The 26279-nt window shown below is 35.2% G+C and overlaps 1 protein-coding gene across 8 annotated transcripts in view; it reads right to left on the bottom strand.

Annotated features, from left to right (window-relative positions):
• Nucleotides 1-26279, bottom strand: part of LOC106059521 (harmonin-like) — a 32861-nt gene that overhangs the window by 1475 nt on the left and 5107 nt on the right. Inside the window, exons 1-19 of one of the 8 annotated variants that reach the window (XM_056045175.1) lie at nt 24317-24384; nt 22777-23006; nt 19534-19601; nt 18873-18956; nt 17407-17534; nt 17125-17198; nt 15819-15927; nt 15580-15604; nt 14864-14936; nt 13092-13162; nt 11683-11836; nt 10851-10907; nt 10357-10589; nt 7023-7087; nt 4403-4677; nt 4182-4235; nt 3115-3217; nt 1895-2004; nt 123-178 (exon numbers count right to left, since the gene is read on the bottom strand). In XM_056045175.1, the coding sequence (XP_055901150.1) occupies nt 123-178; nt 1895-2004; nt 3115-3217; nt 4182-4235; nt 4403-4677; nt 7023-7087; nt 10357-10589; nt 10851-10907; nt 11683-11836; nt 13092-13162; nt 14864-14936; nt 15580-15604; nt 15819-15927; nt 17125-17198; nt 17407-17534; nt 18873-18956; nt 19534-19601; nt 22777-22803 (1766 nt within the window). In that variant the 5' untranslated portion in view covers nt 22804-23006; nt 24317-24384. Of the gene's footprint in view, nt 1-122; nt 179-1894; nt 2005-3114; nt 3218-4181; nt 4236-4402; nt 4678-7022; nt 7088-10356; nt 10590-10850; nt 10908-11682; nt 11837-13091; nt 13163-14863; nt 14937-15579; nt 15605-15818; nt 15928-17124; nt 17199-17406; nt 17535-18872; nt 18957-19533; nt 19602-20620; nt 20777-22776; nt 23007-24050; nt 24385-26279 lie in introns of those variants that run through there. The other 7 variants (XM_013217164.2, XM_013217163.2, XM_013217162.2 and 4 more) reach the window with 7 other exon arrangements.

Below are 26279 nucleotides of genomic sequence, written 5' to 3'. Positions count from 1 at the left end.
AGTCAAAGACAGTTAGTGGAGTTTATATAAAACTTTGATGGTTAACTATCCAGTGAGTCTAATGAGTGAAAGTCAAAATAAGACTTTGATGGTGAACTATCCAGTGAGTCAAAGAGACTTACGTGTTGTCTTCATCATTCACCAATGTTGTCTCACAATAATAAATGTCAATCTGATCCTGAAAATAAAAAACAATGATATAGACTTGAGCCTAAACTTTAATAATACTTCAAAGCTATGTAAGCATACTCTGATAAATACTTGTGGCTAAGTTTTAACAATGCTTCAAAGCTACTCAAGCCTACTCTGATAAATACTTGTGGCTAAGTTTTAACAATGCTTCAAAGCTACACAAACCTACTCTGATTAGATTTAAATACTACATTAAAGTTTCTAAGTCTTGTCTTCCAATTTAAAATATTTTGTTTTCATTCTTGCATAAGATAAAAAATGACATGTGCTAAAGTCATTTTTGTTTGGTATGAAATTATACTAAGTGAAGTATCTAAAGCCAGAACTTTATTTTATCTGATCTTTAAAGTTTATTTGAAATAAGTGAGTAGAGACATGAAACAGTTGTACATGGAGACCAAGGTTAAAAAAGTTCTGCTCCTTGACACAATGACTTCCTAGTTAACTAAGACTTCTCTGTTAGAAGATGGCTGCCTGGTGGTGCGGTTTGCGCGCTGGACTGTCGTTCGGATTTATCGACGGTCGAGGGTTCAAACCCTGCCCGCTCCCATCCCCCGTCATCCTGCGGGGAGGTTTGGACTAGGAAGTTAACTATCTTCAACTCTGAAGGAACATCCGAATTATGTAAAACAAACATTTTACAAGAGATAGTATCTTGAAAATCTGACAGCAGATTTATCCTTTGGATGTTATTTGGTGTCGGGGGACAAAAAACATATTTTAACCTTTAAGTGGCTTCATGGAGGTGACTGTATGCACAAAAAGAGAGACGGACTTTTTGGTTGGGGGAAACTGTCAGGACAGATTTGCCATTTCTATCCAATTTTAGGCCAGGAAACTGTCAGAACCAATTTCTCAGGAGACAAAGTGATCCAATGCTACACATTTGTGCAAGCAGCTTCTCTTTTGGTACTAAGGTCAGTGTGTTTTTTCCCAAGGTACTCAGAAGTGTAAGAATCCTTTTTAATGATGTGTCTAAATGTCAGCACCAATTTCTCAGGAGACAAAGTGATCCAATGCTACACATTTGTGCAAACAGCTTCTCTTTTGGTACTAAGGTCAGTGTGTTCTTTCCCAAGGTACTCAGAAGTATAAGAATCCTTTTTAATGATGTGTCTAAATGTCAGAACCAATTTCTCAGGAGACAAAGTGATCCAATGCTACACATTTGTGCAAGCAGCTTCTCTTTTGGTACTAAGGTGAGTGTGTTTTTCCCAAGGTACTCAGAAGTATAAGAATCCTTTTTAATGCTGTGTCTAAATGACAATTTTTGTTGTTCACTGAGAATTTTTAATGCTGTGTCTAAATGACGACAGTTCCTGTTGTTCACTGAGAATTTTTAATGCTGTGTCTAAATGACGACAGTTCCTGTTGTTCACTGAGAATTTTTAATGCTGTGTCTAAATGACGACAGTTCCTGTTGTTCACTGAGAATGTTTAATGCTGTGTCTAAATGACAGTTCCTGTTGTTCACTGAGAATTTTTAATGCTGTGTCTAAATGACAGTTCCTGTTGTTCACTGAGAAACTTCTATTCTCATCGTAACAATTTTTTTTCTTCTCCATGTAGTTCTATTTTATAACCTGCCATCTTCTATAGCATTTACTTTCAGAGGTCTGAATTCTTTTAGGCTAAGCAGTTAAAGCTATTCAATTTTCCAATACCATTTAAGAAACACATAAAACTGTTTGAAAAACATTACCCTGTTTGTAAGAGATGCTTGCTGCAATATCTGTTCAGCTTGCTGAATTGTTATATTCAGTAAAGACTGACCATTGACCATCATCAGCTGGTCTCCAACCTGGATTTGACCTGAAAAGAAAGAAAAAAGGTTAATTCTATTTACCTTTAAGAAAAATTTTTTAATAGGGAATATATTTAAGACACACTATTCAATAGACAAGGCATTACAATAGACAGGCTCATATTGGTTTAATTGTTTACAAGCTCCTATCAATGGCTAGATTTTGATTAGTCATTTGCCTTGTTTTCAAAATTCTATTATTGATTAGAGTTAGGTTAGTCAAAAATGTTTTCTGTGGAAACAAGAGTTACACATTTTTTTTTTTTTTTCTTGAAACTTCTTAACATTTTTTAAACAAAACAAAACATTCTCTTTCATTCAATTTCTTACATTAAAAAAAATGAATTAATTCTCAAATTGAACAGAATTATCATTAACAAGAATACATATCTCTGACCACATAGAAATGTAAATATTTTTCTTTTAAATTTGAGCATTTTATATTTTTAAGCGGAGAGAAAAATTAATTTTCAACAAATCAACATCATTTTTCCTTAATAATATTTTTTTTGACATCCTCTAGAAAAAACTGAAGATATTTGTTTTACCTCTGTGGAGCAGTAATTTGACATTATCTGGTACATAGCCTTTTGATACAGGAATAACTTTGTTATTGTATAACAGCTTATTAATTAAGATAGCTGAGGAGCAAACTGAGCCCTGTAGACCTGGTCAACAGACAGTCTAGTACAGCGGTTCTCAACCTTTTAAGCCCGGTGACCCCTTTTTACAATCCCCCACTCTGCAACGACCCCCCTCCCCAGACACACATACACAAAATAGAAGAATAGACAAAAAACAGTACATATTTTCGATGGTCTTAGCCAACCCCTGGCAAAATGTCATTCGACCCCCAAGGGGGTCGCGACCCACAGGTTGAGAACCCCTGGTTTAGTAGATAAAAACTCTGATATAAAAACCACAGCTTCAATGTCGTCAGCAGCCATCTCAGACCTCTGTGCCACAGTGACTGACATTAAGTCTAAAGAAGGGTCACTCGTTTAACGTTAACAAGCCATCTCTATCAAGGTTCCAATAAACATCATAGCAAGCGAACTATATCCTATACAGCCTGACCTAATGTCAGAACTGTCTACCAATATGATCATTTGACATACCGCTGAGCTGAGCCACACCTCCTTCATACACAGCAGAAACCAGAATGCGGCCCCCTAACGGCGAGCCTATTCCTCCTTCAATATCAATGCCAAGGTCAAGGTTCTAGAGGGGGAAAAAAACAGAATCAAATGGAATAGCAAAACTTTGTATTAGTATTTACAAACTTAATCTCTGAATTAAAATTTTACAGTCAGTACAGTGGCAAAGCTGTGTTGCTACCCCAAGGCTAATAAGAACTATTGTTTTATTATAATTTTATTGGTCAGGCCGTCATCCTTGCAGCTAATCAGTTGATGTAGATCTAACAGTGTGAGTTAAATTAATAAAAAAAATAATACATTTTATAGTAATTTACTTCTATTGCTAGCCTAAAACATGATGAATTAGTTCAAATAGCTATAGTAATTAGATATGGTTTTAGTCAAGTCTTAGTTGTGAAGTTTAAAATAAAAAGCATCTCAAATATAGTCAAGCCAGAGTTTACAAGAAGTTTTTATTATGTAAAAATTCTTGCACTTGACCACTTAATGAGGTTATCGCATGAGATTTGTGGGAATATATCTTCTGCAACAACATGGAGGCTGATGCAAGGAAAATGCAAAAAGGGATGTCCTCATATAACTTGGTGCCCCACCTCCTTGGAGGATCTCAGGGCAGTGGACACCTGCTGGGAAGACGCTGCAGACATTGCTGTAGACTGATTTCTTTGGAGACAGCTTTCTGCCTAATGCTCGAATGTCACAGGAGGATCTAAGTCAGTGAGCATTCTTGAAGCCTTAAAGAAAGTACCAGTATTTAGGTTTGCTGATATCTACTGTAAATCTAAACATTTAAAAAGCCCACTGCAATGGTACTTTTTGTTCTTTTAAAAAATTCCTGGCTCAGAGTCCTAAACGTTAAGTTTTAAAAACAAAACGATTAAAAATCTCAATGTCCTGATGAGGTCAGTCTAATTTCTTTTTGGATTAAGAGATAAATATGGTTTAATGTACTAGTTATCATGGCAACCAGGGCAGAGTTAATTTATCATTTCTCCAGTTAGAGGTTTTAAACCAAAGACATTTACCTTTTTGTAGACTAATCCTTTGAGTGGTCTTCCATCCAAGTCTTCCAACTTAAACTTGAAAGACAAACAAAAGAAAAAACTTAGACTTACTTTTGAAAATTCTGGCATTAAAGTAAATATTCAAAATTATCATAACCATGTCTAGCAATTTTATTTTACAATTAAATAAGGCTAACAGAAACTTGACTCTTCAAGCATAGTCAAAAACACTTTCAACTCACTAGTTCATAGATATGTCCTGGCACTTTACTGATCCACTCATAGTCTGCCAGTGGTCCTAGCAGAGCCAGAGAGTTAAATTGTTTACTCAGCTTTCGTTCTGCCATGATGGCTGCAGCCCCACTCAGCAATGAAGGATCTGTGCTTGGACGCCGGACTCCTATTGATGAATCGTGGACCTCAGCCATTGTGCTCAGCATGGACGGTGGGGTAGCTCTGGGCGAGTGGTCAGAACTAGGAGGAGGGACTGAAGGACCTTCTAGTTGGCGCTTCCTAGCTGTAAGTACATGTGAACATCTAGTATATATAAATTGAATGTAAGGTATATGTATGTATTTATGTCCTGCACAGAAATCAAAACTAATTGACCAATCTTGTTAAAACTTGGCATAAAGGTTACTTAGATCATGGCAGAGACAGTAGTGTATGTTTAATGTCCCTCCTACCACCGGAAGGCTCTAAATTTATCTCTTTTTAAGAAAGGAACTAATCAACGAATAAGGTAAGCCTGTTTTCAAAGTATTTTATATTTGATATTAGCTGGATGTGACCTGCAACCCGCAAGCCTTAGTTTGGTTATTACTGATCTAGTGAATTGGATGTGCATCTATGTCAAACATGGCAAATGTTCCCTTCAAATTTAAAAAATATTTTGCCACAAAAATGAAAGAGTGTGAAAATAGGTTGACCAGTTTATATGCCGACATATTAATATCAAGTATAAAATACTGGGATACAAATACATACATAGGCCTTACTTTGTCCTTTAGATTATAGATAAATAAGTCGGCTAATCAGGTAAATCTTTTATTTTCGTGGCAAAATTTTAAAATGTGACAGGAACATTCGCCATGGCTTCAACTGTGTGTCCCATAACCTTCGTGAAAGCTCTCCAACTGTCTCTATCAAAGGCCATATGCAACCAGCTTCTTTTCTCTAAGCTAGTGAGTTGATCTTTACAGTGCTTCCAGGGGGGCATCTGTTAGTTTCCTGCTTTGACATTGGCCATCCCTCATGCGGGATAGGTGTCTGACCCAGCTGAGCTGTTGAATGGTAAGTAGTTTCCTAACACTTAGCCTGATTATTCACAGAAATCTATTTGATGCTATGCAGATCCATGAATCAGTTAAAGCACAACTGTGTTGGCCAGTGGCAACTGGGGGGGGGGGGGGGGGATCAAGCTAAAATTCTATATATAGTAGTTTAAATGTTATTAAAACTTTGACTAAAGCTTTATTTTATAGAAAGACAGAAATCTCCCCCTCCAACATGTCTTGAGAAGGGATAAGACCAAAGTGCACTGAGCATGATACAGGAGCATGGAAGACAAGATATTCAAAAGCAGTATTTATAATTCAACTAATATTTTCTAGACAGGTGTCATTTCTTCCAGCATACCAGCCAACATCATCAATTAGAACTCTGAAATGTGAAACAAAACATGACACCTGCAGTGAGATTCAAAACTTGTATCTAAGCAACTGAATAACTGGAAAGGCAAAGAGACAACTCTACAACATCAAAACCTAACAGACCAAACATCAAAACCTAACAGACCAAACATCAAAACCTAACAGACCAAACCTCAAAACCTAACAGACAAAACATCGAAACCTAACAGACCAAACATCAAAACCTAACAGACTAAACATCAAAACCTAACAGACCAAACATCAAAACCTAACAGACCAAACATCAAAACCTAACAGACCAAACATCAAAACCTAACAGACCAAACATCGAAACCTAACAGACCAAACATCAAAACCTAACAGACCAAACATCAAAACCTAACAGACCAAAGATCTAAACCTAACAGACCAAACATCAAAACCTAACAGACTAAACATCAAAACCTAACAGACCAAACATCAAAACCTAACAGACCAAACATCAAAACCTAACAGACCAAACATCAAAACCTAACAGACCAAAGATCTAAACCTAACAGACCAAACCCCAAAACCTAACAGACTAAACCTCAAAACCTAACAGACTAAACCTCAAAACCTAACAGACCAAACATCAAAACCTAACAGACCAAACCTCAAAACCTAACAGACCAAACATCGAAACCTAACAGACTAAACCTCAAAACCTAACAGACCAAACATCAAAACCTAACAGACCAAACATCAAAACCTAACAGACCAAACATCAAAACCTAACAGACCAAAGATCTAAACCTAACAGACCAAACCTCAAAACCTAACAGACTAAACCTCAAAACCTAACAGACCAAACATCAAAACCTAACAGACTAAACCTCAAAACCTAACAGACCAAACATCAAAACCTAACAGACCAAACCTCAAAACCTAACAGACCAAACATCGAAACCTAACAGACCAAACATCGAAACCTAACAGACCAAACATCAAAACCTAACAGACCAAACATCAAAACCTAACAGACCAAACATCGAAACTTAACAGACCAAACATCAAAACCTAACAGACCAAACATCAAAGCCTAACAGATGAAACATCAAAACCTAACAGACCAAACATCAAAACCTAACAGACGAAACATCAAAACCTGACAGACCAAACATCAAAACCTAACAGACCAAACATCAAAACCTAACAGACTCCAACTACTTTGTATACACTAAGCACTCACCCAACTCCTGCTGGACAAACTTCAGTTCCTCAAAATGGAGACTGTGATTCCATGCTTGAGAACTCCTGGAAGGAAAAAACATGTTTTATGAAGTTATTTTGCTTTACAAGAAACATGAAAGCAAAGGTGAAAGTGCTTAGGTAAATGTATCTTCATCTTGAAATCAAGTCTTTTATTTAAGTATGTACAAAATAAGATATAATTTTTAATAGCTATCAAAAGCTATATTGTTAATAAGTTAATTCCAATCATCTACCAACTGTAAAAATGGGTCAAGAATATCCTAATGAAATATAAAACATAATGAACAGATTTTGCTTTTGGGGGTAGTAAAAAAAAATGGCTGAAATAAACATAAACAAAATAAAACAAAATAAATTAGATAATAATTTTAAAATGTAAGAACTATATGAATAAATAAATTAAATTGGTTGGGAAAAACAAAAAGTACATATGTCTAGGTTTTTGTGTATTACTAGTCTAATACTACATAGTAGTTCAACCAAACAAGAGACTAGTCAAATTTTCTTAACAAAAGAGTTCTTAAAAAATGTGCACTAATTTGTTTAGCTGTGCAGACACGAATGGGGCTGGACACTTACAGTTGTTAGCTTGGTTAAGTCACAGGATTAATTTGTCCAAATCAAACAAACTAATAACATTAATGTTTTCTACTTAAAACTTAAAAGTGGGTATACACACACACGTATATAATAGAAAATAAAAACTCTTTACGGAAATAATTTTAAAGGATACATCAATAAAGAGTTGAAGCATACTTTACCACAGACTGGAGCTAGGTAATTTCTTGAAAAAAAAATTTGTACACTGAGATCTGTACATACTAAAGACATTCCCATTTTGACTTATTCATCAAATCTGATAAAGTTAACCAATATTTTCTGATCACATGTCTCAGGCCATCCTTCTATTGATTGTTGCCATTGTATGAGAGATTGTGCAGAGAGTTGCCAGGAAGTTTGCTGGGTACAAACCTACATATGATATTACTTTAGCCAACATGGAAATAGATATAGACACAGCTACTGAATTCTCATTGGGACAGCTTAAGAACTCTATGACAAAGTCGAGAGCTCAAAGACTGCATTTAATAGAGGAACAGACAGTAATTCCTTTAGTTTCCATGACCTACAGCAGTAAGAAGATGGTAAGTCACACTGATCTTCATATTAAAAAGTGCCATCTTCTTTGAAACAAGGGTTGGTAACTGCAAACTGAGGTCTAAAAGTAAAGTTGTAAAAATGCTTGTTTGTAAAATGTTTTACATGCTTCAGATGTTCCTTCAGAGTTGAAGATAATTTACTTCCTAGTCCAAACCTCCTACAGAACGACAAGGGATGACAGCGAGCAGGGTATGAACCTGGGACCATCAAGACAATCGAACAACAGTCCAGTGCACATTCCGTATGACCAATTACTTGCTCTTGAGAAGCTACCTTCATGTATTAGATCCATAGCGAAGCTTTCAGTTTTTGAGTCACTTTTCACAAAACCTGATTGATCAACAACTGAGAGATACATTGAGCTGTTGCCTGTTGATTGCCTGCCACTGCTGGAACTGTTTAAATCAATCTTAAGCTTTGATCTGTCTTTTGATTTTCTGTGCTGCTTAAAAAAAGTCTTGGCTAAGTTTTGATGTTGTGATGTCATCTTATGTTGTTCACAGAGTTCTGTGCTGCTTAAAAAAAGTCTTGGCTAAGTTTTGATGTTGTGATGTCATCTTATGTTGTTCACAGAGTTCTGTGCTGCTTAAAAAAGTCTTGGCTAAGTTTTGATGCTGTGAGATCGCCTCATGTTGTAAAGAAATAAGCACCCAAGCAAAACTGCATGTTTTAGACTTAACAGCCATGTGGTCACAACAAAGTATTCACAATATACAGTTGATGCATTGGCAATGGCAGATGAATGTTAAAATACAATGTGACATTTCTAACTAAACAAACTATATTCGATCACAAAAAGAAATACTTGTGACTTATAATTGACATTACATATGCAAGCTACATAGGTTACTGTGGAAAATAACTACACTTGTTCTTAATCTTCAAACTAAGACCACATACATTATTGTTAGATGTACAATTAGTAAATATGAAAGTATTCTAAAAAATACATAAGTATCAGTAAGAAAAGTTTAAATCACAAAAAACTCTAACACATTTTCTTTACAAACAATCAACAAATATGTTTATTCAGAGAATAGAATATAGAAATTCTTTACAAATAGAAACATTACTTCAATAAATGAAAGGCCTTAAATGTTTAGTGACATTAAAATCTATGACCTCATCTTTAGTCATTGTACTTCCAAAGAGATGCCAAATATTTGTGTTTGTGATGACTTCTGTGTAAACTACTTCTAGTGTCCAACTGTCAACAAAACTAGAAACAAGGACTACAGCAACAATATAGCAACAGCCACGGGAAATACTGCATTCCACATTAATCTTTGGACTTGAAGACAAACCTTATTAGTATGGCAACATGATCTTGTAAAATACACTTGAACCAATACGAAAATTCTTTCTTTAAGTCTCAAGAACAATAAAATAGAGAATAAAAACAAAGTTACGTGACAGTAGGATTGATACTTCAATAACAAAAACACAAAAAAGATCTTAAAATACCTAGATTTTATTTAGGTGATCAGAATTACTTTGAAAACAGCAGAAGCAGTTGAAATCCAGTGATTATGGTATACAATTCTACAACTGGACACTGAAACTGGAATGGGTTGCCTGATCAGCCAGAAAACCAACAACTTGGCAGAGTTTATAATCACTGATTAACATGCATGACTAGATTGTGTTAATTCTGACAGAGGTCTTTGATAAGAGAATGATATAAAAGGTTGCTTTGTTGTCTAGTTCAATATCTGTATTAGAAGCACAGTACTTCTGATGTTATTTTTCAACAAAAAAAATTTCATTTGAATACTTTCACACAGGTAAGACAATTGTATTCTAAGAAACTATGTGGAACTGTTTTACATACAACTTTTATGCGAATAACAAAAACCCACTTAATTAACAGAGCAGATAATGTAGTTAAAATAAAGAGGCATAACTAACATTGAAATTTTTATAAATAGAGCGATAAAACTTTGTACAGCTAATAGAGTGCAGCCTCATTATGAAGGATGGAATGATTATGAGTGGGATCCCCCTGAGGACTGGGATCACTAGGAGGGCTGGGATCTTGCTTATCCCTTTTACTCTTTTTAAAACTTTGCCTCTGTTTTAACACTTCCAGTTTTTTCTTCTGCTGCGCCACCAGATCTTCAAAGAACTGAACTTTGGATTGGAACCCATACCTTCTCTCTTCCTTTTCAGGTGAAAGTTGCAGGGCTGGAATGTCTGCGTCTGGGCTACTTGGAATAGGGGGCAGCTCCTTGTTGCTGTCATAGCTGAGTGCATTGGAACCATAGTCAATGCTAGATCTCGGTATAGGTGCCATGTTGCTGGTATTGCTGTCTCTCCTGAGAGATGTGATGTTGCTTGTGTTGCTGTCTCTCCTGTTGTTCAGTCTTTGAAGGAGCTGAGAGCCCTACAGGTGAAAAAAATTTAAATCTTTATTTCTTAACTCTTTCAATGAATCATGTTTTTTATCGTTTTCAGATACTCCTCCCAAGAGTATCTTATCTTACCTTATTTTATCTTATTTTATCAAGGCATGTTTAAAGGGACAGGTATGTAAATCTAATTAATCATGTTTGTTAAATTAAATTATTATTATCTACTACCTTTTTTGAAAAAGTAAAAATTGTTAGGCCGGGGAGGAAGAGAAATATTCTAAATGCCTACTTACTGTTTTCTTCCTAATAATCATATGAAGCTGTCGACTACTCTTTAGAGCAAGCACAGCCTGGAATCAAATTTGGGTAAATAGGTATAAATTAGTGCGATTTGTTAAACTTCCGCATGGTGTTGATTCTTGGCAATATGTCCAGTGTAGCTCTGACTGGAAGTAACGCTGAACTAAACTAATTCAGTAACACCGGCGAAAGGCCGAAACAATCAAATATGTAGTCAACGCTGATATGTTGTTCTATAAAGATATTTAATACTCAAGAAGGGAATCGTCCGATGTCAATTATGTCGTACTCAAGTCTACTACTCTACAAGAAGCGTCTTTCTTTTAGCGTCACTTAGAGCGTTCTTATTTTTTAAAGATCTATCACGTCACTTGTCGCTAATTAAAACTTTCCCCTTATTCCTGAAACAAATAACTAATTCCTAATCATGTCATAACAGATTTTTAAAAAATTACTTTTACTAAGAAAAATTACTTTTAAAGGTATGTTAGAAGTAAAGTATCCCTTTCAGACCTTGGAATCTATAAAGCAGATGATGTAGAGATCATATGTTTCTATAGCTGACAGTTAACTAGGTGATATGTGGCCAGCACAATGACCAACCGCTTTACTTTCCCCAACTAATGCCAGACACCCATTAGAGTAGGGTAAACTCACAAACACCCTAAGAGTCCAGAAATAAAAAATTTCAGTCTTTATTGAGACATGAGCCGTGGACCCCTCAGTTCGGAAGCCAAGCGCTTTACCACTCAGCCACCGTGCCCAAAAAGTATGTTACATATGTAAATAAAAAATATTTTGTAAGTTGGATTCTATCAAGTTTACCTCTTTCCAAGTTATGTTTCTAAAGCTGGTGTCGTTGACCTCAATGATCTGGTCACCAGGCTCAAGTCCAACCTCCTCCGCTATACTTCCTGGCGTTACTTTCACAATATATATGCCAGGGTATCGAGCCGCAGGTCCAGGGTCACTCAGAATACTGAGAAAAAAACAACATTTTCTTGGTTGACATTGCCAGCATTCTTAGCAAGTGCTAATCTTAAGTGTTGGGTATGCTAAGAAAGATCTAGAAAAATAAAATAAGGAACATCTCAAAATAATCTTTAGAAAAAAATTTTTTTAGTTTCATAAGTTTCGGACATTCTTCAGAAAGGAAGTTATGTTGCAGTCCAAATTTCTTGCAGGATGGAAGAGTAGGGAATCACAGCATGCAGGGTTCAAAATCAGGGTCATCATAGCACCAGTTCAAAGTGCATACCACACCACTAATAATTAGTAATGTTGGGGAATATTCATGTGACATTTTTTCAATAAATCTCCCATTAACTCTGGTATTTGTAAACAGATTATATAAAGAGTATGCAGTCTATTTGAAAGTGGAGAAAAGGTTAATTGCTCAACTGGTACCATTACTTTGGCTTAACTGTTAATTCATTGTGTTTATTCAATTATATAGGGAAATAATTCCTATCAGATTTATATATTATAGTATTCAGAGTTTTATTCCTGGCTTCATATGTGCATTAGTCTATTTCAGTGTAAGCCAAACTAAGACTGGTTTTCATGAGAACAATGCAGTAATTTAAAAGTCATTAAAAACAATCATCACTGTTCTGTGCTTGTGAACCCTAATAGCATTAAAAAAGATCTCTGTAGCTAGAGAGCTCTCATGATGATGCACATTTGAGACATAAAAGGGCTCTTGCCGAAGACAGGTGCAGATAACAAAAAAAAGGCAACTAAAGTAGACTTCTTGTGGACAATGGCATTGGCTGCATTTGATGCGGCACGTCGAAACTGGGTTTGTGTGATCAGGTAAAATGTTTGTTTGTCAATGTTTTACATGTTTCGGATATTACTTCAGAGTTAAAGATAATTTACTTCCTAGTCCAAGCCTCCCCCAAGATGACGGGGATAGGAGCGGGCAGTGTTTGAACCCAGAACCATAAATCCAAATGACAGTCCAGGGCGCAAACCGCACGACCAGGCAACCATTCACATGTAAAATAATGCACTCATCTTATTTCTTTAGAATCGAAGACAATACTTAGATATATATTATATATAATTTATTTCATATCAAAGTAAATTATACAAAGACAAAACCCTGCTGGAATTAACCATTACAACCAGAATACAATCAAATAAAAAGGATAATTTAAATGCCCAAAGAGGTGCAAAACAATTAATTAGATTGAGAGAACTTAAGTCTACATTGACCTGTGTGCACTAACCTGCATCCAATAGAAGCATAGCCTGTACTGTCAACAAAAATTTTAATGTCTCTTGGCCTTCCTTTTCGACTCTACAAAAAAAAAAAAAAAAAATAGACATCAAATTCAAGGATTCAAGGATTAGCTTGACAAGACATCTCTACATATAGTTGCAAACAAATGACTAAAGTTAATTGAAAATTAAGTCAGAAAAATAGAAACACTTAAGAGACTGGAAATCATAGCCTCATTTAGTTTAGAAACAGTTGGGCAAACAATCTAGTTTTTTTATTTGTTGTGTTGTTGTTTTTTTGTCTCAAAAAAGTTAACCACTAGATTAATATAATGGCTAGCTCCACCATAGAGGTCATAATGACTTCTCTGCCTGTCCCAAGTCAGGATAAAAGAGGAGGGTTGGGCCTAACGCTAGCAACAGCACCCTGCTACAGAAAGCCAACATAAGAAACCAACTAGCATCACAAGGCAAGCATTGAAGTGGAACCCACAAGTGAAAGAGACGGCGTCTAGAATCAACTGATGATGAGAACTAGAGACAGACATATTACAGTTTGGTTACACCTGGAACAAGATGGCCAGGACAGGGGACTATAGCCCAGGACAGGGAACTATGGCCCAGAACAGGGAACTATGGAGATCTATTGTTGGCAGGGGGAGGTGGAACCGTGTCTCATATTCTTTTTGACTGCCCCAGACTTGCTGATCTCTGTCTCGACAGGTCTGGGAAACCACAAATTCTCAACCTGTATGGTGACATGTCCAGGGCTTTGACAAGAGAGGATTTGAGCCTCTCAAGCCCTCACTCAAATGGAGTTTGATGATGATGATGTTGGCTACCCATACTCCACTAGGGGTGACGGGCTGTAAGTAAGTAACTAGATCTAATGGCTACCAAGAGGGATTTCATGAAGTGGAGTACTTGGGTAAAAATTTGATGGGCTTGGTGGAATAACATGTTGTTGGGTTTTTTCTTTTCCTCTTTAAGCCACTTTCTGAATCCATCAAACTCTATCAGGTAACTCTATCAGGTAACTCTATCAGGTAACTCTATCAGGTAACTGATGTTGGTGAAACTAAAAGGGAAGGGTTTTAGTGCTAGTCATAAAAAAAACGTTTCGGGAAGTTTACCAACTCAATCAAAACTTGCTAAGCTCAAGACAATTTTAAAAGACAAAGGCACAGCCCTTGAGACTGATATGCTCCTTGGTCATGGCAACATTCTTGTGAATCTTAGACTGCAGGATTTGAGAGGAAAATCCTAGTCATGGAATTGAGATGCTATTACCTGAAGTTGAGGAAACCTGAAACAGGATCATAATGGCAATCGGACCCCGTTATAATCTTTTGATTTAGTCCAAAGTGCAAGTCTGTAAGGAAATATCATGAGAACCTTAGTGCTTCCAAAGACCTTTCTGCAAGGAACAGTACCAGGGAAAAGTGGAAGCAGACAAAAGATGCGATGGGAAGTAATATAATGGCCATAATTTAAATGTACAAAAATTACAAACACTCATTTGGGGGCCACTGGTCCAGTCGATAAAATAGAAATTCTAGGGATGGAGAGAGACAGTTGACAGACACGTGTGGTGCTCCAAGGGCCCAAAAGACTCAAGGACATGTGAAGGGGGATGAAAGGAAATATTGCTTGGTGCACAAAGTAGTAAGTAAGATTTCTGAGTGAAAATAATTTTCATAAGTCAGTTTTATCTGGAAAGATTACATTAAAAAATGGCTTGATTATTTCTTAGTTAAAAAAAAAATACACACTAACTCACCAGTGCCTCGTCCTCCACAGAATCATCCAACAATTGTTTCACATAATCCCATTTGACAGGCTCTGATGGTTCTCTGTAGGACAAGACACAAAACAAGAGTTGTAATAGTTTTTACTACTTCTAATTATTCAAATCATACAAACAGAGCTTATAATAAGTGTAATTGTATCACCTAGTTAGGATCAGTCATGTAATTATACGTATGATTGGCCTAGACATAATAAATCTGTGCAATTAGAAATAATGTTACCAATTGTTGTTTTGTTTAGCTTTTAGCTCTATCAATGCGCTATGATCCTATCACTTGTCTGGACCAGTTGGGAAAGGGGAGGGAAGAAGGGGGTATATTGGTGAAAGTTTACATGATCGTTTTTTTTTAATGCATAAAAAAAATTTTTCACTTAGGGCTCAAGAGTCCTCAAGCCTCAAGGGAACTAATTCAACTTATACCACCACATCTGTCAAATAATTAATTATCCATAGTTAATGAGTGAATCGGTTTTTTTTTTTTTTTAAATCGATTCTTGTGTTGTCAGGTAAAAGAAATAATTGTGCAAAATTTCAGCTTAATCCGAGATTGGGTGTGGAAGAAATAATGTGTACAAACTTTTTACCAGATAGACAGACAGACCGACAGAGTGAGTTGATATAAGACTTGTAAAAAAATTTAATAATACTTTTATTTAGTATAAGAAGAAAATGACCACAAGACTCACGTTTTCTGAGGAACCATTCCAATATCTAGATAGGAAAGAGTCAAACCAAAAAGGTCAACAAAGTCACACCACAACTTTACCACGCTTCAATGTGTTTTTACAACTTTTAGAGTTAACAAAATGAACTGTATTTTAGCAAGTATTGTGTTTCTAAAAATATATAACAGTGAATCTAACTAAGCCTGAATGCTCAGGAGTTTCAAGTGATCCTGATCAAGATAAGTGAAGGCCAGACTTACATGTCACTTTGAGCAGAATTTCATCTTTAGATTTGATCAAGTTGAGCACATCTTCATGGATAGCTTCAGAAATGTTGAAACCATTCACACGCACTATTTCATCACCCACCTAAGTTCACAGATAAAAAATGCACTAGGATTATAAAATCCCCTCAATAGAAAGGAAACTATATGGAGAGCTCCCTGATTTGTAAACCACTGCGCAGTTCATCTCATGTATTGGTCTACTCATCTGAACACTCGAACATAACAATGAGAAGAAAGAAGAAGAAGTACATTAACAATGCATTATCTGTCTTGAACAATAAATAGCTAGTTTCAAGTTTAGACACATTATAGATCTAATTACAAAATGGACAGAATTTAGATGGGGGGACAGAGAGATGGGTAGGCCACATTCATAAAAAAAAAAGATGCCAACAACAGAGCTGGACAGGCCTTACATCAGAACACCCAGGGCCCAAGACACATAGGAAGAGCAAATAGAAAATGAGGATACAGTGTACTTGAGGAACTGAAGAGGACAGGAAAGACCTTGGAAGCAATTAAACGACTAGCTAGAGACTGTGGAGAGTGGCGTGTTTTTACTGACACTTTGTTTCATGAGGAACACACAGAACTAATGATGAAGGTGATGATAACGATGAAACAGTATAAATCAGTGGTTCTCAACCCGTGGGTCGTGACCCCCTTGAGGGTCGATTGACGATTTACCAGGGGTCACCTTAGACCATCGAAACTATGGATCGTTATTGTCTACTCTTCTATTGCTGTATGTGTGTGTCGGGGGGAGGGTCGCGGCAGAGTGGAGGACTGTAAAAAGGGTCGCCGAGCTTAATAGGTTGAGAACCGCTGGTATAAATGGAAGAACACTACATCCTATTGGACGCCTTGTAATAACCTACTCCGTTGTTTCCCAAACTGAGTTCTTTGGAACACTAGGCCTGAAGGTGTTCCACGATCTAATGTAATAATTAACTATTAGGCGAACACATGAATTAATCTCTCTAAAAAAAAAAGCAAAGTGTTTCGTTAAATACTCAGAACATGCGAGGTGTTCCGTTAAGGAAAAAGTTTGGGAAACACTGACCTATTCATTTGAAAACAGCAAGATTCTAAATTTTAATAAGAAATGTAAAGAAATAATTAACTGCAAAAATTGTTGCTAGATTAAATAACATAAAAATGTAAACAGGTTTTAAATTTCAAAACAAGCTCTACACCTAAATAGTTTCAACAAAATTGTTTATAAATTATGGATTTTAGATCTTTCAGAAAAATTTAAAAGAAGTATAAAAGAACTTACCCTAAGCCCTTGTCTGTCAGCTTGAGAATCTGGAGTAACTTGGGTGACAAATATACCCACTCCATGCTCATAGCCTAGAGGAAATCATTGTATAAAAACATGATATTTAATAAGGAAATTTAATCATGACAATGTGCTTACATTTTTTCAAACTAATTCTAGCTACAGCTTAACTAAAGTTAAAATGTAGAACAAAATTGCTTAAAAAACTTTTAAAACTCTTATTGAGTGAGCTGTCGGCACAAATAATAATGATAAAGGAAAAAAAAAAGACATCCTTACCTCCCCTGACAGAAAAGCCCAGACTCTCCCCTGGCCGTCGTATGAGTCTAACCAATCTGAGTTTAACACCTGGCACCGCAGGCACCTTTTTACTGTACTCTATCTGATGTTTCATCAATATCATGGGCCTAGTGACAAGTGAATACATATTTACAATGCTTAAGAACCATCTGGATTAATTCAGTATCATATATCTGTAGACTGGTGACTCTCCCCTGGCCGTCGTATGAGTCTAACCAATCTGAGTTTAGTACCTGGAACTGCAGGCACTTTTTATCTTCTTCTTATCTTATATAATACAGACGTTAGTTCAAAAAAGAAGATGATTACGTCCTACGCGTCATGCATTTAGTCATGCATATTAACCAATGACTTAAATTCTGCCAAGTCACTGGTTTTCCTGGCTAGCTCAGGCAACCCATTCCATGCTCTAATATATTTGATTTATAGAAATTTCTTTTTATAAAGCCTAATGCTTTGTTTGATTTTTTGATAGCTTCACCAATATGGAGATTCCATGACAGTTTTTTATTTATTATAACACCTAGGTATTTTGCATTTTTAGTCTGTGTTACTGGTTTACCATGAATAAGATAAGTGGAATTAATTTGTTTTAGTTTTTTTGTTAATCTTAATAACTGACATTTTTCTGGGTGGAAAGACATGCTCCTATTTGATTCCCAATTCTGTAATTCATCTAATTCTCTTTGTAAAATGTCTGTATCTTGTGTTGTTTTTATTGTTCTATATATTATGCAATCGTCTGTGAATAATCTGACTTTTGTTCCTGAACTAATGCAGTTTGGTAAATCATTTATGTAAATTAAAAATAGTAAAAACCTTTTTACTGTACTCTATCTGATGTTTCATCAATATCATGGGCCTATTGACAAGTGAATACATATTTACAATGCTTAAGAACCATTTGGATTTATTCAGTCTCATAGATCTGTAGACTGGCGAATGAGCTTGCCTCACTATGTGACAACTCACACAGTGACAACTTAACTAGTGTTGTTTTATACATTTTGTTCAAATTTATTTCATAAACGGATATTTACATTCACTACTACATTTTATTTCTATTTTCACTACAGTTTAAAATGCCAGAATTAGAAGCCAGAATAATTTTTAAATAGCTTTGTATAAAGAATATCATTAATTCATTACATACATTAAAGCAGACATGTATCTGCAAGTCATTATACACAAATACTAAATTATTGCACACACACACATATATATAAACATGCAAGTAAATTTTAATTATAACAAATGGCGAAGAAATGTTGAGCGACCTTGTATTTAAAACTGGCCTCAAAATGTCATTCAAAATGTCATGTTAATAATGCATGATGATTTAATTAAAACTGAGCTTACGTTATATAAAAGTTTTATAATTATTGAATTAAAACTGAGCTCATATTGTCAAATAAAAGTTGTGTGATCTTCTACTTAGAACTGACCTCATAATGTCATATAGCTCCAATTTATTTGGCTCATTGAGCAGAATCCTCAAGTCAAACAACAATCTATTCAAATCTCTGGAACTAGAACAACAAACAAATTGACATAGATATAAAAGCTAGGTTTAAAAAAACAAGAAACATTGGCATTACAAAAATTAATGTTTTGACCTATGATCTACCCAAGCATTTTAAGTTAAGAAGCAAGTTGTTTTTATATCTAGTTTTATTCCAATGTGTAACTATTAAGTCTTAGTTTAAAATATATTATTATAATCATGTTTAAAATATATTATTATTATAATCATAACAATTATTTCCCATGCAAAGCCAGCTATTCAGTAACATAGTAAACATGTAAACGTGGTCTAGAAGCTAAGTACGCTTTAACTTGGCTTGTCTTGGCTACCTATGAAGGGGGCTCGAGGTTTGACACCCAAATCGGTAGAGTTGTGTTTACTGAGCGCCTAAAGGCAGCACGGAAAACCTACTCATAGATACCCCCACTAGTCCACAAATGAGATTGGACCAAAGTGCTCTAAGCATGCTATAAGCATGAAAGTAGCACTATATAAAAGCGATAATTATTATTATAAGATATAGTAGCATGTATAAAAAAGCGATAATTATTATTATAAGATGTATAAAAATAGAGACTTACGCCTGGTACTGGCGGAGTAGAGTAAATAATTTTTCTCTCTCATCTTCACTTGGGATAATTTCTTTCACCTAAAATTCAAACAAACAAACAAACAAAACATCAACAAAACATTTCTGAAAGGTGCTGAATTCTAAGCAGCATTTAGCTCAGGACTGCAATTTATAGCAAGATTAGAGAGAACAAGTTTGGCATATTCTTGCAACAAAAATATCTGGACCACCATTAGGTACAAAAGCATGGTGGATGAGTGGTTAAGCAATTGGGTTCTGAACTGAGGGATCAGGGGTTTGAATCCTGGTGAAGACTGGGACTTTTAATATCTGACTTTTTAGAGTGCCTCTGAGTCCAATCAGCTCTAATGGGTACCTGACATTAGATGGGGGAAAAGTAAAGGCGGTTGGTCGTTGTGCTGGACACAAGACACTCTAGTTAATGGTGGGCCACAGAATCAGATGACATTCACATCATCTGCCCTTTAGATCACAAGGTCTGAAAGGGGAACTTTGCTTACTGCTTTAAGCATTAGGTAGTGATCAAGTAACTGCATTTTTCATCTTCTCAACATGTTAATTAGCTAAACCTTATTTATTTAGCTTTGTACTAAAGTGACAGATTTTCATACTGTAAAAACTTGATATCAATAAGACACATTTGAATATAAGGTGCTGAGTATAAGGATTACAATAGTCTGATACTCTATTTTAATGTCAATATTTTTTCTTGGATAAAGTTCAAACCCTCTAAAATAAAACATGTCAGACACAGTTTAAAAAATAAAAACTTGACAAAACAAAACTTAAAATAGCCATAAATCAATTCCACAAGCTGCTTATGTTATCAGTGAAGACCTACAACATCTGCTGTGTGATTCCCAATAGTTATAAGACTGAGTTATCCCTTCTTTCCTAGTGCTATTAGAGTATGGAATGGGTTGCCTGAGTCAGCCAGGAAAACCAATGAATTGGTCGAAATTAAATAAGTGATTAACCTGCATGACTAGATTGACCTAGGAACACACATAGGTTGTAATCATCTTCTTTTTTGAAGTAATGTCTGCATTTCATAAGATAAGATAATCTAATCTTACCCTTCTCCTGGCCAAATGTAATTTGATACCTCTGCTACTCAACATAGTGAATGTGATCAAAGTAGTCCACAGAGTGGACACTTGAAATTTCTACAAGACTGATGGCCACTACTTGGCTTGTTGGCCTCTAAATCAATAATGTAAACACCACAATCTGCCCACAGCTGATGCATTATGTCAGACTTATAATCAGCAAGTCGTGCATGTTTACAAAAGTGATAAAACAGTTACAGTGATAAGGTGGAAAACAAAAATAGAATTAAACTTAAAAACAGAAAAAAACAATTTAGTTTTTAGACATTGGTTATATATAGATCTTACACTGGTACGACAAAGTAGAAAACACCAAACTGTGGGAGATGAGTGGGCAGGAAAATATAGAAGTGCAGATCTTAGAGAGGAAGTGGAGATGGATTGGTCACACCCTTAGAAAAGGTACCAGCAACAGAGCTAGGCAGGCGTTAGAGTGGAACCCCCAGGGAACAAGACGCAGAGGAAGACCAAAAAGAACATGGCGACGCAGTGTACTTGAAGAAGCAGAGAAGACCGGGAAGAGTTGGGAAACCATAAAAAAACTAGCGAGAGACTGTGGAGGGTGGCGTGTTTTTGTCGAGGCCCTATGTTCCATGAGGAACTCAAAGGAGTGATGATGATGATATATAGATCTATAGAATGATCTTCCAGTCCAAAGATGTTGTGGTCTTGTCAGATGGGTTTGTAAAAAAAAAAAATCTAGATCTACTCGTTTGTGTCAGTTGGCAAGATTTGTTGAATTATATAGATTAATTTATGCTATCCAAACAGCTATAGGTCAGAAGTTCAGAGTTTACTATGATAGTGCATTATTTGACAATGGTTTGACATAGCAAAGAAAATGAAGTATCAAAATCTTCTTTAGTTTAAGGAGAATAAGGATGACTACTTATATTTGTACCCCTAACCTTTATTTGTTATTATATTTAAGGTCAAAGAGGTCATGTGTTTTCATTTAATCCAAACAAATTTTTCCACACTTTATTTGATTCCAAACACCAAAATTTATTCTAAACAGTCTCTATATTTTGTCATCAATAAACTCAGATTTTAATATTATATTTACATTAATTAAATTTCAAGATCCTCAGGATTAGATCCTCACATGAAACCCTAAAGATGTTTTCAAATTATGCATAAAAATGAACAAAAAATAAATAAATAAAAATACACTTATTCTACCTAAATCTTATCTTATATTTATCTTATATAATACAGACGTTACTTCAAAAAAGAAGATGATTACGTCCTACGCGTCATGCATTTAGTCACTGGGATTGTGACCTTCTACACAGACTTTTAGACATATTTTATGTTTGCATGATTAGATGTGTGTTAGGGCATTATATAAATGTTTGTGTTTTTTTTTTTGTTTATTCATTCATATTCATATTCTTGGGAATCTAGCACAGGCTAGGATGGCCATTCTTGCATAAATAGCTGAATCCTCTATATAGGCCTACTCTCTCTAGAAATCTAGATCTATCTAGTAGGTATTTAACTTCATTCAATGTACCAAGCTCACCCCAAGCATTTGCCCATTTATTCTCTATAAAAAACAATAACAAACAAACAAATATAATATAAGATCATTAACATTGATGTCTAAAACTGGCTGTTTGAAATAAATTTTGGTAAGAAAATCGTAATTCATTTTTTTGAAATGAAATCAAACAACTTGGCTAATGAATCAAATAAATGTGCTCCAAAAACAGAATAAATATTGCCGGGCTCATTGGTATAGACTTAGCCAAACAAAAAATATAGTCTTAACCCTAGGAAGAGGTAAAGTCATCCTGGTAACATAGGAAAAAACAACAACCTGACTTACAAATTTGAAATTCTTTTTTCTTACATAAAAAGACAACTAGATAAATGGTAGGAAATTGGGTCAGAATCATTGGAAAATGGACACGCACATTATATTACGCGCTATAGTTTCATATTAAATATATTTAAAAAAAAAAAAAGATGTAGGCCTCCTAATAACCACAAAAACAGCAAGTTTTATGGGATTCATGTCATGTCCAGAATAAATAAATTACTCAGTATGACATTACTCACTCATTACTGACATTAGACTAGAAAATCATATGAAATTAACCACTCCAAAGAAGTCTTACCTTTTTCCTAAAATCAATGTCTGCCATTTTTCCTGTAGTCTTATATCCCTAGATATTACTCCTGATTGGTAAACGTAGCGCTAGAAGATCTAGATCTAAATCTTCTCAACTTTTAAACTTTAGACAGTTGATTAAAAGATTCAACACAGTAAATGAGTAATCTTATAGATATAATTTTAACGCACTAAAACAAATATTCTATGCAGCCAGGTGTTTTCAAAGGAGGTAAGCTGAAATACAAAGGTGCCTTTTAAAACAGGTCAATTCTTAGAAAAAGAAAAACTCCCGTGATTTTAAAGTATTCCTGCATAGTGACTAAACCAGTGTTGTACAATGACATTATCATGGAATTTATTCAGGCCTACCAATAAGTAGCGAATACCTTCAGGTACAGGTAATACGTTCCAGGAGAGAGAAGGAAGGAGATTCGGAGGGATGGACAGACTCAATGATAGAGAGAGAAAGAGGGGAAAAAAGAGAAAGGAAATGAAAGAAAAGAAAAAAAAAGAAAGGAAAAGAAAGACAGGAAAAGAAAGACAGGAAAAGAAAGAAAAGAAAGGAAAAGAAAGAAAAGAAAGAAAGAAAAGAAAGAAAGGAAAGAAAGGAAAAGAAAGAAAGAAAGGAAAAGAAAGAAAGGAAAGGAAAAGAAAGGAAAAGAAAGAAAGAAAGGAAAAGAAAGAAAGTAAAAGAAAGAAAAGAAAGGAAAAGAAAGAAAGAAAGGAAAAGAAAGAAAGGAAAGGAAAAGAAAAGAAAGGAAAAGAAAGAAAGGAAAAGAAAGAAAGGAAAAGAAAGAAAGAAAGGAAAAGAAAAGAAAGGAAAAGAAAGAAAGGAAAAGAAAGAAAGAAAGGAAAAGAAAAAAGAAAAGAAAGAAAGGAAAAGAAAGAAAAGAAAAGAAAGGAAAAGAAAAAAGAAAAGAAAGAAAGGAAAAGAAAGAAAAGAAAAGAAAGGAAAAGAAAGGAAAGAAAAAAAGAAAGGAAAAGAAAAAAGAAAAGAAAGAAAGGAAAAGAAAGAAAAGAAAAGAAAGGAAAAGAAAGGAAAGAAAAAAAAGAAAGGAAAAGAAAGAAAGGAAAATAAATCTGCAAAGAGAAAGAGAGAAAATGAAAGAAAGAACGAGAAAGAAAGAAAAAAGAAGGGGAAAGAAAGAACAGAAAGAGACAAAGAAAGAGAGAGAGAACGAAGAAACAAGAAAGAAAGAATTAGAGAGAAAGAGAAAAGGATGTCAATACGGAACTAAGAAGAGGAATGGTGGTCGCTTGGTCATTAACAATTAAAACCTAATTATTAAGTACACGAAGCCAGTCACGAACTATTGAATCCACTGCTGAAAAACACAGTACACACTAATCCATAAACACAGCTCCTGACATCCAACAGTGAGCCACTGGATCTATAGCTTATCAAACCAATGAGCTACGCCACAAGTGACCAGTGTTAGGCTAAGCAGAGACCCCCAACATGCAGACAAAACAAAGAAATCGAGTTGTAACAAATGTTACTACTGCCAACTAGGAAGTGACAATAGCGCGGGGCGTGTCCTCACCCCAGACACATGACACACAGGTAACTGCACAGAGGAACATCCCCAATCAGATAGCCGCGTAAGATTGTGGATTGTCTCCGCGTGTCTTGCAAGTATCCAGACCGGTAGCTTCAAAAAATTTAATCAGTCAACTGATTAGCGCAAAGCTCTCGGCTAGTAACATATTCGGATAAAGGCAAAGCCTCGTTTAAAGCAAAGATTTACAATTAACACTTGTCACCATCAGATACTCAAGATGCCATGAAAACGTTAAGTTTAAAGGAATGAAACTCAAGGCGTCAACCAAAGCCAGTCTGCCAGGTTGTCATGCCAGTGGTGTTGTTTACTCGTAATTATTTTGTTCAATGTAAGAGTTGGCTCTAACCGGCTCGGGCATTTCTATACAATCCGGCCCGCAAATTGTATACCATATGATTGATGGGCATCCATTTCTAGGCTTACCTGTCCTCAAAATCATTCTGTTAAGTTTGATTGTGTATCGATAACTGTACGCATGCTTTATAATTATATATCATTATAAGAAATAATAATAATAATAATAATCTTTATTGTCCGTATGGAAATTTGTCTTACAATTTGTGCATTACACCAAACAAAAAACATTATAACTATAAGAAACCAAAGTGTACATTCACACCAGACTCACTCATTATTTACATGTGACAAAGTTTATACCAGATTGTTCTTATTTAATAATTTGATTGCCAGGGGAACAAAAGAGTGTTTGTGTCTGTTTGTCTTTGCTATCGGTGTCTTGTATCTCTTTTGTGATGGTAAAATCACAAAATCCTGACACAAAGGGTGATTCTTTATTTCGAGGATCTTGTTAGCTTTTTTATAGATGTTTGTCTCAAACAACTGCCCAAATGGGGTTTGTTTTTTGCCAAGGATTTTACCAGCAGCATTTAGGATTCTATTAAGTTTATTTTTATTTTTAATGCTCAGATTGCCATACCAGGCAGTGATATTGAAACTTAAAATATAGGCCCTATGTTGATTTTTAATCACTCAGTGACGTTCAAATGGTCACTTTTATAAGAGAATATTATAAAACCTTTAACGTGTCATAGTGGTGCCCATGCGGTCCTTTCTGTGGTCCTACCGGCCCATTTTGGGTATTGGCCCACAGGGAATTAGCCCGAATGCCCAATATAGCCACTCAGCCCCTGGGAATCTCCCATCCATCGACCTGTCTGAACTCTTATGTCTTGAAGGGATCCAAGCAGAAGTATTATATCCTTTTGTACCGATGGCTCGTATCCCAAGATGCTCGGGCTAGAGGCAAACAAGTCTAGTGCTTGCCACGATTTAACTCTTTCTCCCCGTAATTATTTTTGCACGTTTTGAAGGAATTCTTCATTTTGCTCATTACTATTTCAATACCTTATTATGATTAAGCTTCAATAGCTTTGTTGTTTGTTATCAGAAAATTTGTATTTGGTATAGAATTAAAGGGAAGTGCATGCTCATTTTATATAATTCAAAGTCAAGTTAAAAAAAAAAATAAACATTAATTTAATTTAATGAGGTAAAAATCAACGATGGTATCGTCGATTAGGAGAGAAAGAGTTAAAGTGAAGATTTATTATTTAAATTTTTCAAAGACTAGAAGTTTTCTTTCTAAATATGAATTGATTGGAGCAGACGACTCCAGGAAGCCAGAGTGTAACGACGTGTTTTATTGTGAGTTGTATTTGTTTTAAAAATTTTGTTTTCATTTCATCTCAAGTTAAATTTCTAAATTGTAATAAAAGTTATCTTAAGTGTTCTTCAAAAAAGAAGTTAATCAAAGTATTTTAAGTTTTGTAAGATAAAATATATACGCCAAGAACGGTTTAGTTGTCTACCAGCAGTTTGGTACTATAAGTCAACGACTGTCAACACCAGCCATACTGGCCTTTTTTTTATTGACATAGAAAAAAATCTGAATGTTTAGTTATTTGAATATTAAGCAGGACTTTTT

The sequence above is a fragment of the Biomphalaria glabrata genome, chromosome 10, assembly GCF_947242115.1.
Source record: "Biomphalaria glabrata chromosome 10, xgBioGlab47.1, whole genome shotgun sequence".
In the NCBI taxonomy this organism is placed as follows: Eukaryota; Metazoa; Mollusca; class Gastropoda; family Planorbidae; genus Biomphalaria; species Biomphalaria glabrata.
Note: the sequence above shows the minus strand (reverse complement) of the source record. Positions and strands in the feature narration are given on the sequence as shown.